The sequence below is a fragment of the Arctopsyche grandis genome, chromosome 1 (genome assembly GCF_051622035.1).
Source record: "Arctopsyche grandis isolate Sample6627 chromosome 1, ASM5162203v2, whole genome shotgun sequence".
Classification (NCBI taxonomy): domain Eukaryota; kingdom Metazoa; phylum Arthropoda; class Insecta; order Trichoptera; family Hydropsychidae; genus Arctopsyche; species Arctopsyche grandis.
The window spans coordinates 8791317-8808775 of record NC_135355.1 but is presented as its reverse complement, the minus strand read 5'-3'; the positions used below and the strand labels follow the sequence as shown (position 1 = coordinate 8808775).

At 34.2% G+C, this 17459-nt stretch overlaps 1 protein-coding gene across 2 annotated transcripts in view; it reads right to left on the bottom strand.

The window, feature by feature from the left end:
• LOC143915450 (uncharacterized) overlaps positions 1-17459 on the bottom strand; it is a 68732-nt gene that overhangs the window by 45111 nt on the left and 6162 nt on the right. For both annotated transcript variants that reach the window (XM_077436122.1, XM_077436114.1), the window contains exon 2: positions 5096-5207. In XM_077436122.1, coding sequence (XP_077292248.1) covers positions 5096-5195 — 100 coding nt within the window. In that variant the 5' untranslated portion in view covers positions 5196-5207. The remainder of the gene's footprint in view (positions 1-5095; positions 5208-17459) is intronic.

The window sequence follows — 17459 nt, the reverse complement described above, 5'->3', positions numbered from 1 at the left end:
TCCTTAATAAAAAAATAAAAGAATTCTCAGTTGAATTTCGACGGTTTGAAAGTGAGCCCTAGATATGTGTACTAATGTATAGTTTGTTTCGGTGGATGGATTTAATTTGAAAAACAGTATCTATTCTGGTACGAATCAAGGGAGATTAGTATCTTGGAACCTGGGAAATCTGTGCAAGTCTTATGGCGAAACAATGGCTCGTTTGTGCTGGAGCATTCCGATAAGGGGAACATGGCAGTCGTGAGAAAAGTCGAGTTGAGAATGACTGATCATTGAGTATAATTACTTTCCGATCGAGAAATACAAAGTATTACACTGTTTTCTAGACACGATAAAAATACATTTCTTTTTAAAGCGATTTGAAGAAATGCCTTACCTCGTAAGTGTTTAAGTCCAAGGCATTATTGATACACTATGACGTGTTTACTATGGAAACGGGAAAGAGGATATAAAAAAAAAAATCCAGTATGAAAAAAAAATGAATTCGGTAATAATATACATATATCCAATAGAATATTTAATGAAATAACAATTTATTTCGTCGAATCGTTTGGTCACCCTAGAAAACGGCGACGATCTAAAATACATTTAATTTTTTCCATGCAGTTCAACAACTTCCCAACATCGTCCAAGTGCAAATTCGTAAATGAGATTTCGTAACGACACACTACCGCTACGGACGTGTCAGATTTCATCTATTTTCCAGTGTACTCGACCTCGATTTAACACTGGCATTTTATCAAGATTTGATCTATTTGCAGAAGAATTCATTTAAAATTCGCACATACGAATTGTCTATAAATCAAACGTACAAAAAGATAACGCGACAAAAGGAACGCTACGCCATTGTACCAAACGGAGAGCACGCCGAGCGTAGAGGTGCCGCGAGATCACAATAATGACCCGGCAGCCAGGGAGGCTGCGAGCGTATATGGGTCAACTTATTAGAATTTTTGATTCGGCAGAACAGATCGCAAATTTATCCAGGCAATATTGAATGGAAATATATGCAAACAAACAGTGATGTGACCCCACATTATCCTGTTTTCTCTCCAAGAATGTACATATGTGTATGTAGTATGTGTAACTTATGTGAATAACCCAGTTTCTCGATAGAGATCTTTGCTCAGCGGATATCGCTTCTGAATACAACATTTCCCAACTTTCAGCAATGCGATTGTTATACTTAATAATCAAATTCTTACAGTGATACTTGTCACCTGGTTTGATTTTTCTATGCCAATTTAGAAATGGCGTAGAAAACCTTTACATTTACCTTCATAAATATAATCAGTTTGTATATGCTATAGATAAGCGTTTCTTTATTCGCATAGCAAATATTAAAGCATTCGTAAAAATATCAGAGCTGGCAAAACTCAACTGTTATATTACAACTGTCGCACAATGTTGAAAGTGTATTTGCGTTTATAGAGATATAATGTAGTAGTTAAATTGTATTCGAATATGAATGACCTAAAATGCCAGTTGGAATATATTACAACTGAAAATACACTTCGAATGTAACAATACATATACTAAAAAGTACAAGTTTTTTTTTAATTATTTATTTATTTTAATTATTGAACGATTCGATGCTGTTTGCGATCGCTTGTCATTTGAGTGGGGTGGAAATCACTCTATTTTTGTCGCACAGCTTTACTAGCGTGTGCGCGACCAGGATATAGGGGAATCGGTATGACATCACCTAGTCCCCTCGTATCTTGTTTGCTTAAGGCTGTAGTAAAGTAAGGCTGTCCGACAAAAGCAAGGTGATTTCCACGGCATTCCACCGGTACATACATACATATGTAGTATGTACATATATACATACGTACATACAGACGATGTCTTTTTCAATGAATAATGCAAAATTTGTGAAAATATAAGGGAAGGTTATATTTTTGTTTTTTTTTCAAGACGATATATTCGATAGGTATTAATAATCTACAAAACAAGGTAGCAATTCTTCCAAGATTGAAAAATGAATGTGATCAAACCCAAATTTTTCAGGTATACGAGAATTTTTTTTATTTATAAATGTTTTTGTAGTTTGGCCACCATAAATATGCATATACATACAGTATGTATACCTATTATGAGTACATACAACATAGAAGTGGTAGTATACAAGAATTCACAACGTCTACAGCGATTGATATTCAAGATTGGACCGTTTCCAAATGGTGCAATACGCATTTGTGACAATGAAAAACTTAAATAATTAAGATTCCAATAAACTAGGGTTTCCAACAGTTCCTCTTTTTTGAAAAATTTCTTTTGTTCTCTCTGTTTTGTCAAATATGCTCAAAATATTCTCTTGTATGATTTAGTCGACTTTTAAATATTTTTATGCAGTAGCTATAGAACGTTTCATATTATCGGGTCACTTTTTGGTGACCAAATTATTAAATAGGGAACTTAAGGGCAATATCTTTGAATTCAAAATACTCAAATGACTACGTAGGCATCATTTCAGCAAGCTCAAGTAGTCGGAATATTTTTGAACATGAATGAAAAAGAAAGGCAACAAAAATATTAAACACGCTAAATCATTTTGCACTGGAAACCGTTTGAAAGTCGATTATTTTTCTTCTGCCCTAACTTTATTAAACAATGACAAAGTCAATAGTGAACGAATGAGAACATATTTGAATTTTAGCCTTTACAATTTTAATACTTTAAATTTTCAACTATAGGTACCAGTTGCGTGCCATGACTTTTAAAACAGGGGGCAGGGGGTGAGTGTAATTTTTCATTTTATATCCTAAGTAGAAATATCCTAAGTAGCTTACCTTTTTTAATAACATTTTTTTTTTTGTTTTCAAAGCTCAATCTTTTGAATGATTTGTCGAACAATCGATCGAGAATACATCATTCCAAGGCGTCGTTAATTGTTTCCGTGCACTCCACACTGCTTTGTTCTGAGGGAATTCTTTCGTGAGCCGAGTCCTTTGCCATATTTGTTCTCAAGTAATGGGTAAATGTTATTTTATCGAAAAAAAATAGTTCAAAATTATGTTTGATAGACATAAATCAGAATATTCTTAGAGAAGAATTCCACAAATGCTTGAAGAGACGAGTATATTTAAAAATGTTTTGTCTTCGATGGCACGCCCATACATAAAAATTCACCAGTCCCACGAAGGGAACAGAATTGAGACGGCGAGTCCGTGCAAGCGAACGACGTAGCGGACCATACCATAACAGTCCACTACCACTAGCACCCACTACCTCAGGTAGTGCCGATTCCAGTTTCTGAACATCGCTAATCCAAGTGAACACTAATATGAATAACGATTTGAATTGATTGTAATTAAATTTTTAATATTTTTAAAGTTTAGGAGACTGATCCCTCCAGTCCAATGAAGGCACGTCATATTTATTTTATAGGTAGACATTTATTTTGGCCTCAGAAAATACATAAAAAATACTGAGTAGTAGGGGATAACTATACTTGCTGACAAATCCACATTGAATATGGCGCTGATAATCCCAGTCATTCATGAAACAACAAGAAAGGCTTGAGATGCATAATAAGCAGTTTTGAGTAGTCACAGGAAATGAACTGGACATGCGTCATTTGGTCGGTACGGATTAATTTGGCCCGACTTTAGAATCAATCTTCCTATAAAACGGACAGCATCTAAGGACTTAAGAATCATATAATCGTACAGCGAATGTAAAGAGCAATTTAAATTTTAAAAACATGAGAGATTAGCCATTAAACTGAACACAATAGAGTTCAAAGCTCGGCAATAAACTACGCACGAAAGCATAAGAAAACGCTTTCAGATATAATAATCAGTTCATTCGTGGGATGAGGAATGTTGTAGGAATTTGTCTTAAGAAGAAGAGGAGGAGGAGGTGTAGAACGAGTTAACCAGATTTCCCATAAGAGTTTCACAAACATATACACCGATATGTATAAACACAAGTACATATATGAAATTATTTCGTGTTATCTAGTCTCTTGCCGGATATATACACATACGTATTTCGAAAACTATATAAATACACCCATACACACACCTCATAAATGCCTATGAGGATGTGTCACGTGTTTCATGAGCTGTACAACTATTGTACTCAGATAACCACATGCACCGAGATAGACAATCGTGGAATCAACGGTGTTTTTCCTGGAACAACGGTTGCATTTTCCATTGAAACTAGCATTGCACACATGACTACACATCAATGGGAAGTGTGAGAAGTCATGATTACTTCAGAGCTCAAAGTACCCGTACTAGTTTTCGTCGACATCTGCCGCATTATGATTCAAAGTAAATAAGATAAAAATCATGAAGAAAAGATCTTTTATTATGGTTCTTTGTAAAAATACCAAATTTTCAAAGCAATTAAATAAGATCGCGTTCAGCATGATGGCTGATGATAGTTTCATCGCAGCGACACGAACATGTAATTTAGCGGAGATTATATCACATTAATAATTACTGTAATCACATTCACTAATGATATTAAATTAGTTAAAGCGTACACGCACAATGTGATGATTATCAGGGGTTGAGATCCCGTTTTAAATATACATATATACAGTGAAATTACCATGAAAACATTCTGAATCGGTCTTTGCAGAAAAATGAGTCAAGTACTAACAAAATAAAGTAAACAAACGAAAACCATGTGAAACGTATAAGAGGATAGTAAAAAGGCTACACAGAACAATATCCATCATATTTTAATGTAAAATAAATTTAAATTAAAGTATCTGAATTTTCATTATATTTGATTAAAATTAATTCCAGTTAGCTGAATCAAAAACGACATCGCTTTAATGTATATAAGAATTAATGTAAAATGTAAGTGATGCCTAAAGTAAACCATATTGTTCAAGCACGCCAATAGAATTCTATTACATAGTTCCGATGCGGGATCAATTATCCAAAAATGCGTTGTTCTGTTATGTATGTGATAATTATTGTTCGTTTATGAACCCCGTATGTAGCGGTCTTAGAATTAATTGATCAAACGGTTTTTTTTAAACGCGCAATTTGGGAGAATCCGATTCGGTATACATACTTTAAACATTCGACAATCATCTTATACAACAATCAATAGCAAAAATATTACATACCAGCATCGTCCGTATTCTCTGAGTTGGAGTATTTCCGACAGTGTTGTACCATTGTTGCCGCGCGCGAGAGCACCTCTAGAGGAGACTCTACGCTTTCCATGTTCTTAAAATCCTGAAAAATATAAAGTACAAAAAAATATTATTTACTATATACGCATACTAAAAAGTGATAAAATGCGGAAATAAGCCAGAAAGAGCACGTGCGCGATGATCTTTGTTTCGATACACACTCGCATCCCACACTTTTGGCTCTGAATCTATTGTGGAATGTACCTACTACTTTTCTTAATTTCGGGTCAATGGCTATACATACATATGTACATAGTAATGTCAATGGGACATACTAAAATATGTATAATATATCCACTCGACAGATAAGGGCGTGCGCATTTTACTTTTGAATATAAAGACTAACTAGTTCGGAGATCTGGGGGCGGGGGGGCGTTTTCAATTTTTTAAGCATTTGGGGGCGCTACATTAATTCGAGTAGGCGATGTGATCAAATACTTGCATGAACTTGTAATACTAGATTGGGTAATTAATCCATTTTTATCCGATGTAGAGTTTATTGAGCCAAAAAAAGACTGAAGCTAAAATAATATTCTATCAATATTATTGACGTTTTTTGGGTCAGTTTTCACCATTTATACCCTCTAAAGGGGGGGGGGGGGGGAATTTGAGACTGTATTTCACTAAACTTGAACCTAATATTACGAAAATAGCGCAGTCACATAAGGTTCAGGGATCTCATTGTTTTTTATTTTATTTTATAATAAAATTTTCACATTTCCTATTGTATCATTTACTTTTATATTCAAATAATAAAATGTTGAAATGATAATATGACTTATATGGCAATAAATACATAATGTTTAAGAACTTCTGCATATTATAATAATGTCATGTGTTTTAATTGTATTTCTTATTTGTAATAGGAAATCCATTGAAGGAAATACATAGAGAAAGGCGTCATTTTATAAATATTTGTTTTAGGGAGGGGGGGGGTTGGATAATTTTCCTGCGGAAAAGGGGGCGATTCTTTCAATATGGTTAAGAAACACTAACACTAGCAGATCCAAAAAGTGATGGAGGGAGGCATTTAAATTTAAAACATAATACATAAAAAAAATCTTGTGAAGAGTACATTTTATTTTATTTTTTATTTTTTACATATATACCAGGAAGGCCTTACAGGTAAATCCCAATGCGCCTTCCTGGCCAATTACAAATACAAATACAGCATTTTTATTATAAGTCGTTGAATTGCGAGACACTGAAAAAACTCGCAAATTAACGAGACATCTATGAATTGTACATAAATTTTTATTGTACATCAATCAAATTTTTCAAATAGTGGTGACATAGTAGGTAGGAAGGATTTTTAGCCAATTTTTTTTTTCCGGGAACCGTTTCAACAATGAAATCAGAGAAAATTGGCAAACTCTGATAGGAAACGATCAACCTGGAGTCACAAATCCAGGTCTGACCAACAGCATACTCTGAAAAATTCATTTTCATTCAGGGATAGAACCCGGCACCTTCTTGACGGTAAGCAGAAGCTTAACGTCCGAGCTATGCTGCTGGCTATGCTGCATGGCCTAGCCAATTGTGAGAACTAAGTTTTTGCAAGTTGAAATGAGGATTTGCTGAAATAATAGCGCAAATGGTCACTTTCATCTTCACTTTCATCAGGGGGAGGGGGGGGGGGCATTGCTTAAGGACCTTATGCACGTTATTAGTAGGCATAACGTTCATATAAACACAAAAAGGATGATTTTATGAGGGATTAAGTCCTCCTGGCTATGTTTAGGATATAATGGTAGATTATGGATAACAGCTTAACGCATGCATAGTATCAACCTGATTATGGTTGACGATCGCTGATCAAAGGTATTTTCAAACACTTGCCGTTCTCTTTCGGGCCTATTATACACGAGATAGCTTCGAAAAATATTTTGGCAGTTGACCATCGATATTATAGTACGCGTAGGAATTCCCTTCTGTGCCGTGAGGGGCAAATGATCGCGAGCCGCCACTGTGCTATATCGTCGAAGAGACCAGGAAAAAATTGACTGATGAACGTTTCGTTTATGAGCGATTTCACTTATCCAATTCGATGAGAAGGACGTGCAAACATCTCGTGTCATAGTCCGTTTGGATTGAAATGGATGTGGATACACAAGAGACCCTGGGTAATTATTCAAACTAATCATTAGGTAGTCTTAAGCGCCGAGAGAAAACTCAGGTCTGGGAAATTTTTTTATTTAGTGACCAAGAAAAAGAGTGCGAGAAAAATAATAATGCGTTTACTAAGTTCTTATCTAATATATAATTTCGAAAGAGACTTAATATATATGTATGTTTGATTGTTCGTGACAGTCAATTTAATAAAAAAAAAAATGAATATTCAAATAAATTTATATAAAATAAAGCTATTCAAATAAATTTAATAAAATGTTTACTATAAGATCAGTCATGTTTAAGCGGTTTATATTACAAATACCGAGCGAAGCCGGGTAAAACCACTAGTATGTAATACTTGTAAGTACTTGACTTTTTATGGCAAATTTCGTCGACGAATTCGTCACCGCTAACAGACGGGAATTTGCAGGCTTCGTTTACCATTTCGGACCGGGCCCTTGTAACATTGCCCCTTCCCATCTCCTAGGCACCTGGGTATAGTCAAAGTCTAACAACTGCAATTCAAATTTTAGGTAATTAACCATTTGAGTGCTGACGTCTTTTCTGTTGAAAGCCCGCCACACCGAAAATTTCGCCAACATTTACAACTAGAATTATTTAGAAATCCAATAGAAAGCAGGTATAAAAATTGTAGCTAATCCAAACAAACCCTATTTCATTACCCTAGATAACTACCGCCGAGGATTTCGAGTTTTGTAAAGGTGTCTTAAGATTCTCTAATATATCTTGTAACAATATAAAATAAACAAAAGAAGTCTATTAATGAATGTATTTTTCCAAAACTACAAAGTTCCATCTTCTTCATTGTTGTTAAATTATAAGGCTCACAATCTAAATGCCAAGCTACAATCTAAAATATTAAGCAGTTAGAGATTTATATCGGGAAATTCTGCTATGGTTATAAATTCAAAAATTCCGGTGTAAACCAGCCTTTATAAACATTGACAAATGGATGACATGGATTATACGACCCATGTTCAATGCATTTTAATTCAATGCTAAAATTAATTTTTTTTTCAAACGGTTAAAAACGCATAGATTTGTATGAGGATGGATAATCGTGCATAAAACAATATTGGTTTCTAGTACAAAGATTTTTAAGAACGAAAAACAAATGGGTTTCTCAACGTGTTTCAAAAACTTAGTACTAAAATAGGTCGATTTTACATGCAATTTACGATCGTAGCAAATTGTCTGTCAAGAGTATGTACATATGTACATACATATATATATATATATATATATATATATATATATATATATATATATATATATCATCATCATCATCATTTACAGCCATTCGCCATCCACTGCTGGATGAAGGCCTCTCCAACACGCTTCCACTCGTCTCTGTTTTGCGCAACACTCATCCATCTCATTCCGCACATTTTCCTAATTTCGTTCACCCATCTTCCTTGCGGTCTTCCTTTTACTCTTTTGCCTTCTCTCGGGTACCATTCAAGCACTTCTTTTGTCCACCTTTCGTCCATCCTCCTAGCTACGTGACCCGCCCATTGCCATTTCAATCTCTTCACTCTATCCACTATGTCCACTACCCTTGTCATATTTCTCACCCACGTGTTCCGCTTCCTGTCTTTCCTCGTTATGCCAAGCATACAGCGTTCCATACTTCTTTGAGTGCATTGGATTTTATTTTGCATCTTGGCGTTCAGTGTCCAAGTTTCACATCCATACGTCATCACTGGCAAAACGCATTGATCAAAGATCCTTTTCTTCAGGCAGAGTGGCATTTTTGATTTAAAAACAGCATTCATCCGTCCAAATGCACTCCACCCCAATTTCATACGTCTCTTTATCTCTTCATTTTTACTACCAGACATGTCAATTATTTGACCTAAATATAAATAATTATTTACTACTTCTACTGGTTTATCATCTAAGGGGATGCTATCAGGCATGCAATAACTATTGAACATTAGTTTAGTCTTATCTACGTTAATTTTTAATCCTACTTTTCTACTTTCCCTGTCCAGCTGTGTTAGTCTGATAAGTAGGTCAGCTGAATCACGAGCTACTAAAACTATATCGTCTGCGAACCGAAGGTGACTCAAAAAGCGACCATTGATGCTTACTCCGGCTGTATCCCAATCCAATTTCCTGAAAACTCCCTCAAGCACCGCATTGAATAACTTGGGCGAGATTGTATCTCCTTGTCTTACTCCTTTTCCTATGCTAAATCTATCTGTACCTGAAAAAATTTTAACTGAAGCTGTGGCATTCTTATATATTGTAGCTAACAGTCCCACATAGGGTTCCGGCACTCCCTGTGTTTTTAGAGCGTTAAGTACTGCATTATGACTAACTGTATCGAAGGCTTTCTCATAATCGACGAAACCTAGGCACAGTGGCCGTTGATATTCGTTGGCGCGCTCGATTAGTTCGCCAACTACTTGGAGGTGGTCCATTGTGCTGAAATTTGCCCTAAACCCTGCCTGCTCTATAGGTTGGTTCTCGTCGAGGGTATTCTTCAGCCTTTCTGTAATAACCTTCGTGAAGAGCTTGTAGACCGCTGAAAGTAGACTAATGGGTCGGTAGTTCTTGATATCGCTTTTGTCGCCTTTTTTGTGTATTAAAATGATAGTTGCGTTATTCCATCCTTCTGGTATAGCTTGGTTCTGGATGCATTTGCTGAAAAGCCTAGCTAAGATATTAATTAGGGGGGGGCCGCCACATTTTAGTAAGTCGATGGGAATATTATCTTCCCCTGGGGTTTTACCATTCTTTGCAGTTTTTAGCGCGGCCTCTACTTCGCTAGGCAATACTGCAGGAACCCTTTGGCCGTGTGTCGATTCCAGAGTGGGGAATTGGCCGTTGTCGTTCTCGTATAGTTTTGCATAGAACGTGTAAACTCTGTCTATGATTTCTTCTCTATTCCTAATTATTACTCCGCTCTCTGATCTGATTGCGATCATTTGGTTTTTGCCTAAGAAAAGATCCTGTTTGCACTTTTTCAGGCTACGGTTATTCTTAATGGTATTTTCTATTAGCTTGCTGTTAAAATCCCTGACATCCCTGACTATTCTCTTCTTAATTTCCTTATTTACTAGATTGTATTCTTGCTTATTATTATCCCTATCTAAATTCCTTTTATGCTTAATTAGGTTTTTTGTTTCCGCTGAAATTTTGCTTAATTTAATCTGTTTCCTGAAACCACCTAATTTCTTACCTGTTGAGGTTAGAACCGAACTAATTACAGTGTTCAATTCCTCGATGTCTGCTTCTGGGTTTAATTTCCCGTATCGATTTCCAAGTTCGAGTTCGAATTCCTTTTTCCTAGACCTTAGTTGAGCGAAATCTGGAGAGTTACTGCATCCTTTTATTAATTTCCTACGTTCGCAATTTATATTAATGGCCATCTTGGCACGGACTAATCTGTGATCGCTGCCTATATCTACTTTACTTAAAACACTAACGTCTTTAACGGAGTGCAGGGCATTTGTTAGGATGAAATCGATCTCGTTTCTGTCTCCTTTAGGACTCTCCCAAGTCCACTTATTGTTGGTGTTTTTCCTGAAAAATGAATTAGTGATGAAGAGCCTGTTGTGTTCTGCGAATTCTATGAGGCGATCGCCTCTGTCGTTTCTTTGGCCGGTACCAAAATTGCCTACTGCTCTTTCTGTGTTTGCCTTTTGTCCTATTTTTGCGTTAAAGTCGCCCATGATTATTTTAAAGTGGTGGCGGCTATTATCGTATGCGCCCTGTAGTTTTTCGTAGAAGTCTTCTATTTCCTCGTCTGGGTGGCTAGATGTGGGGGCGTACACTTGGAAGATTTGACAAGTGTACCTGCTCGAGATTCTTAATACTACATAGCATATACGTTCCGATATGTCGTTTATTTCTATAATATTTCTTTCTATTCTCTTATTGATAAGAAACCCTACTCCTCCTATTCTACCATTTGGTAGCCCTCTCCAGTAGAGACAGTTACCACTTTTTAGGATTATTTGGTTTTCCTGTTTTCGTCTTACTTCGCTAAGTCCTACTAAATCCCATTTGATACTTTCTAGTTCATTCTCTAATGCAAGCACACTTCCTTCACTCGATAACGTTCTTACATTGTACGTGGCTAAATACAGGTTTCTATTAGCTAAGCTATCATCCATCGTCACTCTTACCTTGTTGGAGGTTTGGATATTATTTTTCTCGCATTTATCCAAGATGTGTTGAGAAAAAGGCGGTACTTGAGAGAGATTTCCATTCAAGGAGTGAGTTCTTACCGCCATAAACTCTTCTCTGTGGTCAGCTTTGACATATAGTCATCCTAGGTATCACTTGGATCACTTATGAGTTATTACATGCCATTTAACAGGGTTACTTTGTAAGTGAAAGTAGTTAGTTATGATAATAATAGATTAGCAATTGTTATACTACTTTTTTACAGATCTTTATCGTGAGACGCCTCTTTGGAGACAACGGATTTATATATGTGAGTGCGGTTTGCAATTTAATATTTTAATAATAACTTTAGTAAAGTATATAAAATTACACGAATTACTTTAATATAATTTAAATATGAAAAAGAACTGATAGACAGTTGGGAAACACCGTTTCTGTTTGCTATTATTCTATTAAGTAAAGTTCGTTAAAGATTTTTGGCTGGAAGCAATTATGTGGAAGATTTATTGCTTCTGTGGGACCGACTTGGCTGGCGAAGGACCCTTTTTTTGTATTCAGGTAGGGAGATGTATCTCGTTTGACACCGATTTGACACAAAAATTAGCACAAAATTTTTCGAAATAACTGATATAAAACCGCTTTTTACGACCGATTTGCTGTTTATTTTTACACTTAAATTATACTAGGATGCAATTAGTAAAATAAGTGATTAGATGGTTAAGTTAAATTTCGTGCAATAGCCGGGTTTAAGCGAGTAATAGCGGGAGGAACGCAGAAGCACGTCCTCCTCACATGACACGAAAGACCGAACTCATATATATATATATATATATATATATATATATATATATATATATATATATATATATATATATATAAATATATATATATATATATATATATATATATATATATATATATATATATATTGGTAATCTATGTACATATGTACAAGAGTATGTATATAGGTAATGTTGAATGACAGTACATATTATATACAATATGTAATCATTCAAGGGTTTAAAATAATGGACCGAAAATAAAGATTTATGACGATCGCTCGAAAATTTTGTTAATGTGAGTGATCTTATTTATAATTTGAATTTACAAAAGATTTTCAGAAACGAAATTAGGAGGTTTTTAGATAAAGAATAAATAAAAAAATCTTTCAGTTGAAATATTCATAGAAAATTGTATTAAAAAATTCGGATGTGACCAATCCTTGACTTTATCTACATATGTATTTGAGGAACATAAGAACGCCACAAAACAAAATTCAATTATTAAACATACATACATGTTCATGGTTATGAGAGCATTTTCGATACAAATTGAACGCAAATGCAGGGAAAATTACACAACACAAAAGTTCTACTTCCTGATGTCGGATTTTGTTCAAATTGTTTTTATTATATACAATCACCATAATTATTATACACATTAAATATCAAGAAAATAAAAATAATTTGAAATAAGTCAAAATAAAATAATGAAATATTGTTTAAAAAAAAATACTACTTCCGGTTTACGAATTCTGACCAAAACCTAATCAGCTCTAAGTTAATAAAAAAAGAATGCAAATATAAATTTTCAGCTTGATACGTTCATGGGTCTGGACAGAATCGTATTCACAACATTTTTTACCTTTATAAGAGGAAAAAATCCCACTTCTGGTTTATTAAATTTAGTGATTTTTTTTATTATTTTCATCACATTGATACAAGAATTATATTTGAATTTTTTCGTGAAGAACACACATATTTAAGGGGTAAAAAAAAATAGTGGAAGAAAAATCGAACAAGATTAAACTGCCACTTCCGGCTGAGGGATGCTTACCAAATTTTATACATAGCTTGTTATTAAGCTTAAACTTCTAAATATGAAATTTCAGTTCAATAAACTAAAAGGTTTCTGAGAAAAACATAAAAAACCTCGATTAAAAGTACTACTTCCGATTCAGATAAAATATTTAAAAAATACAATGTTATAAAGATTATTATTTCAGTCCGATTCAGTTAGCGGCAAAAACTTAAAAAAAGAGGACACCTATAAGAGGAGGTACCATTTCCGGTCAACTTAAATTTTGAAAAAAATTTCAGTAACCGATACTAAGTTTCAGTTTGATAGGTAGATAAAAAATCCCCAAAATACACAGACACACACACATTTTTTCTAGATCATGAAAACGTGATCAGTGATCGATCTCGAGTTCGAATTTTCGCATGGTCACAAAACTTCTTCTATTGTTACTACGTACACAGATAAAGTAAAAAGTGAAACGTAAAGGCGGTTTGTAAAAATCAAAAGGGTTTCTAACGAAAAGGTGTACAGTCGATCAACCTCAAAATTTTAAGAATAGGTATACTGCACCTACATACATAAGTTCCATTAAGAAAAATGATATTTGGAAGACAAAACGACAAAAACCAGATAAGGGATCTTACAATTATGTATGATCATCATCTACATTTGGTGGGACAGCAGTTTTGCCAAATAAATTTCAAGAATTCCACCGCGAGAGTTGCAAGCGTTGGCAACAGACAAGCAGTCCCTCCCGCCGACAGATGCAACTGCCCATTAGTGAGTGAGAGAGAGGTCGATCAAAACAATGGATAAAAGAGTTGGCAGTGCAGTTCGAAAGTCCGAAAGCGTGATGATGCTGAGCGACCTTCACATTCTTGATCCGGTCATGGGACTCCACTGACTGTCGCCGAAGAAAACCTGAGTGCACCCACTTAGGATTGCATATGTACATGTACTTACGCACGCGCAAAACGCACGTATCCTCATCGAAGACGCGCATTCCCGTCAGATTGCACCAAGCGCATTCAATTCCAAACGATTGCAACATTTGTACCGCATCGAAATTCGATGTTTTTGTACTAGTGATTGATGATCGAATACATAGGATCGAATACATTTGAACCGAAATTGAACTGTTTTTACTACTTTTGGAACGAAATTCAATAATATTTAAACACAATCTTCACTAATACATATACATAAATATGTAGATATCTAAAACAAATTGAGTAATTTTTATCAACGTTCATAATTGTATGAATCTCTTTTCTTCTTATACTATCCAAATAAAAGCATCAGTTTGTTTCACTGTCCAGCATTCAAATCTAAAGTAATCAATTTAAGGATTCGTTGGCAAATAATTCGTTGGCTACAACAGACTCAAGAGACAAATATAAATACGTTGCTTATTTTAGTTTGAAAATTTTGAAATGGGATTTTACATTTTTTTAAAAATACGCTATGCATGTGTAGAATACCATTAACGTAAATTAAGTCGAAATGTCGATAAGAAACCGCGACCTAAATTTAATTAAAAAAAGTAAAAAGTACTCATATTCATGCAATCAACTATTAATAAACCACAATGCATTCTTTAAATGCAACGTAAAAACAAAACATTGTAAATTAAACAAATTCATTGCGTTGAATTATCTTAAAATATATGTATGTATGTAAAAATTGTGTTATAAAAATCTCAATATTACCAATCGCTATTTTAGCATCAAGTGGCATTTACATAGAACTGCATAAACTATCTCAAATTATCAGTCAATCTCATATTTGCCAAAAATTAAGAATATATATATATATATATATATATATATATATATATATATATATATATATATATATATATATATATATATATATATATATATATATATATGTATATATAAATAGTAGAAGTAGTATATAATTATTTATATTTAGGTCAAATAATTGACATGGTTGGTAGTAAAAAAGAAGAGATAAAGAGACGTATGAAATTAGGATGGAGTGCATTTGGATGAATGAATGCGATTTTTAAATCAGAAGTTCCACTTTGTCGTCAAGCCCCGTCCGAAGGGTCGAATTGGTATATATCACCGTCAAGTTAGTATAAACAATTCTATAGAATTTCAACGAGACCGTTCCAATGAATAGACGATCCCGTGTATATACTGCACGATACCTTGTATACGACACCGTATACGCGTGTTATATGTTTTAAACTATCTAAAAAAAATATCCCACGTACAAGATACCGCATCCCTCGCTGTGTGTTCGCGCCCTGAGAGTTGCGCCTAACAGAGACAAATGGAAGCGTTGTTGGAGAGGCCTTCATCCAGCAGTGGATGGCGAATGAGGGTAAATGATGATGATATAAACAGAATAAAGTCCACTTTTCTTTATTCCGAGAAATATTAGCAATATTTAAAAATACTGGTGGCTTGTTATACGTTTATTCTGCTTTTTCGATATTCTGGATATATAGAATTAAAAGAAGTTATAACAATATGTGAATTAAGTCAAACAGAAATAGTGTTGTTGGAACTGAAAATTGGAGTTCCGCCACTTTCAAATATAACAGCTTATGTGTCAAAAACATGATAAAATGCGTAATAATTTTTCCTAACTACATATGATAGAATACAAACAATCTATTTACATATATAATGAAAATTAGTGATGATATGGTTTGAATATCGTGTATAAGAAAGCAGATTTATAAATCTAATATATAATTTCGAAAGAGACTTTGTAACTATGTAAGTATGTATGTAATGTAACACCAAAAAAAATCAAAGTTTCTATGACGACGATTCGATATACATATATATTTATTTCGATTCACATAAATTTAATGATAAAACAAATGAATATTTACTATTAGATTCGCCATGTTTAAGCTGTTTATATTACAAATAATGAGCGAAGCCGGGTAAAACTAGTGTAGTATAAAATTCATGAAAAAAGTACATATTACATAATCATAAGAAATGAACTTATTGACGATTTCTCGCGTCCACAAAAAAGGCCGGGTGCAACAAACAGCAGGTGTATGCATATTTAAGGTGCAAGAAAAAAATTCAGGTTCGTATTACGAATTTTTTTTAAGTATACAGGTATGTACAAGGCGTATCAATATATCAACTGTGAGTAGGTACCTATTCTACCACATTGTACTTGAAATACCCTAAGAATCCTTTCAACGATTGTTTAGTAGAAAGTTTCCGATCAAGTACCAATCTGTTGTTCATTCAAATCGTACCGCACATACCAGAGTATTCAGAAATGCGACAGAACACTTGAGAACTGATCTCACAAGTAAAATAATACAAAGCCTGTAATAAGTAAAATCATATATTTTTCTTATTTTATGATTTAAAACGGGCACTCTAAGTATGTGCATATATTGATTTAAGTACAAAATTAGAATACAAACGGTTTGTGTGACACTGGCTATTCACTCTTCACTTAAATATCAATAGTTGCAACTGATACCACAATTGTTAATCATCGTTAATTTCCGTCAATTGATTTTGAACTCAAAATACATATGAAAAATTAGTAAATATCGAAAATGCAGGCATGTTCCGTGTGGTAAAAGGATTATTTCGCACAATGCGATCACGCATACGACAATCGTTGCCACGAATGTCGTGAATACGGAATATCTGGAACTCGAATTCTCTTTAGTGTGATATTTCGCGATGTGACTTTCGATGGATGGAATTTTCGAGTGCCACATATTCCGTGATCGAGATTTTAACGACGTTTGCGAAATAATCACCGAACCGTTCAGTATATGCTCAGATGGGATTTACATTAAAATTAAAATTACGAGCCAGAACTAATTTTAACAAATATGAGTCGTTACATTCGAAAGTGGCGGAAGTCCAATTTGCAGTTCCAAAAAACTATTTTTGAATAAACTGAACATATCGAATTAATTGAAACTATTTCTGTTTGACTTAATTCGATATGTTCAGAATCCTGGATATGCAGAATAAACGTATTACAGGCCACCATTATTTTTAAATATTGTTAAAAGCAAAACATTATATTTAATGTTTTGCGAGATATTTCTCGAAATAGAGTAAAGTGGATTTATGCCACTTTCAATTATAACGACTCATTGGTAGTATTTAAATCGTCGATTGAAGTACATATTATAGCACATTAATTGTCTACGAAATTTACGAAACTACGGTTTGTATTATGTATATAATAAATGGCG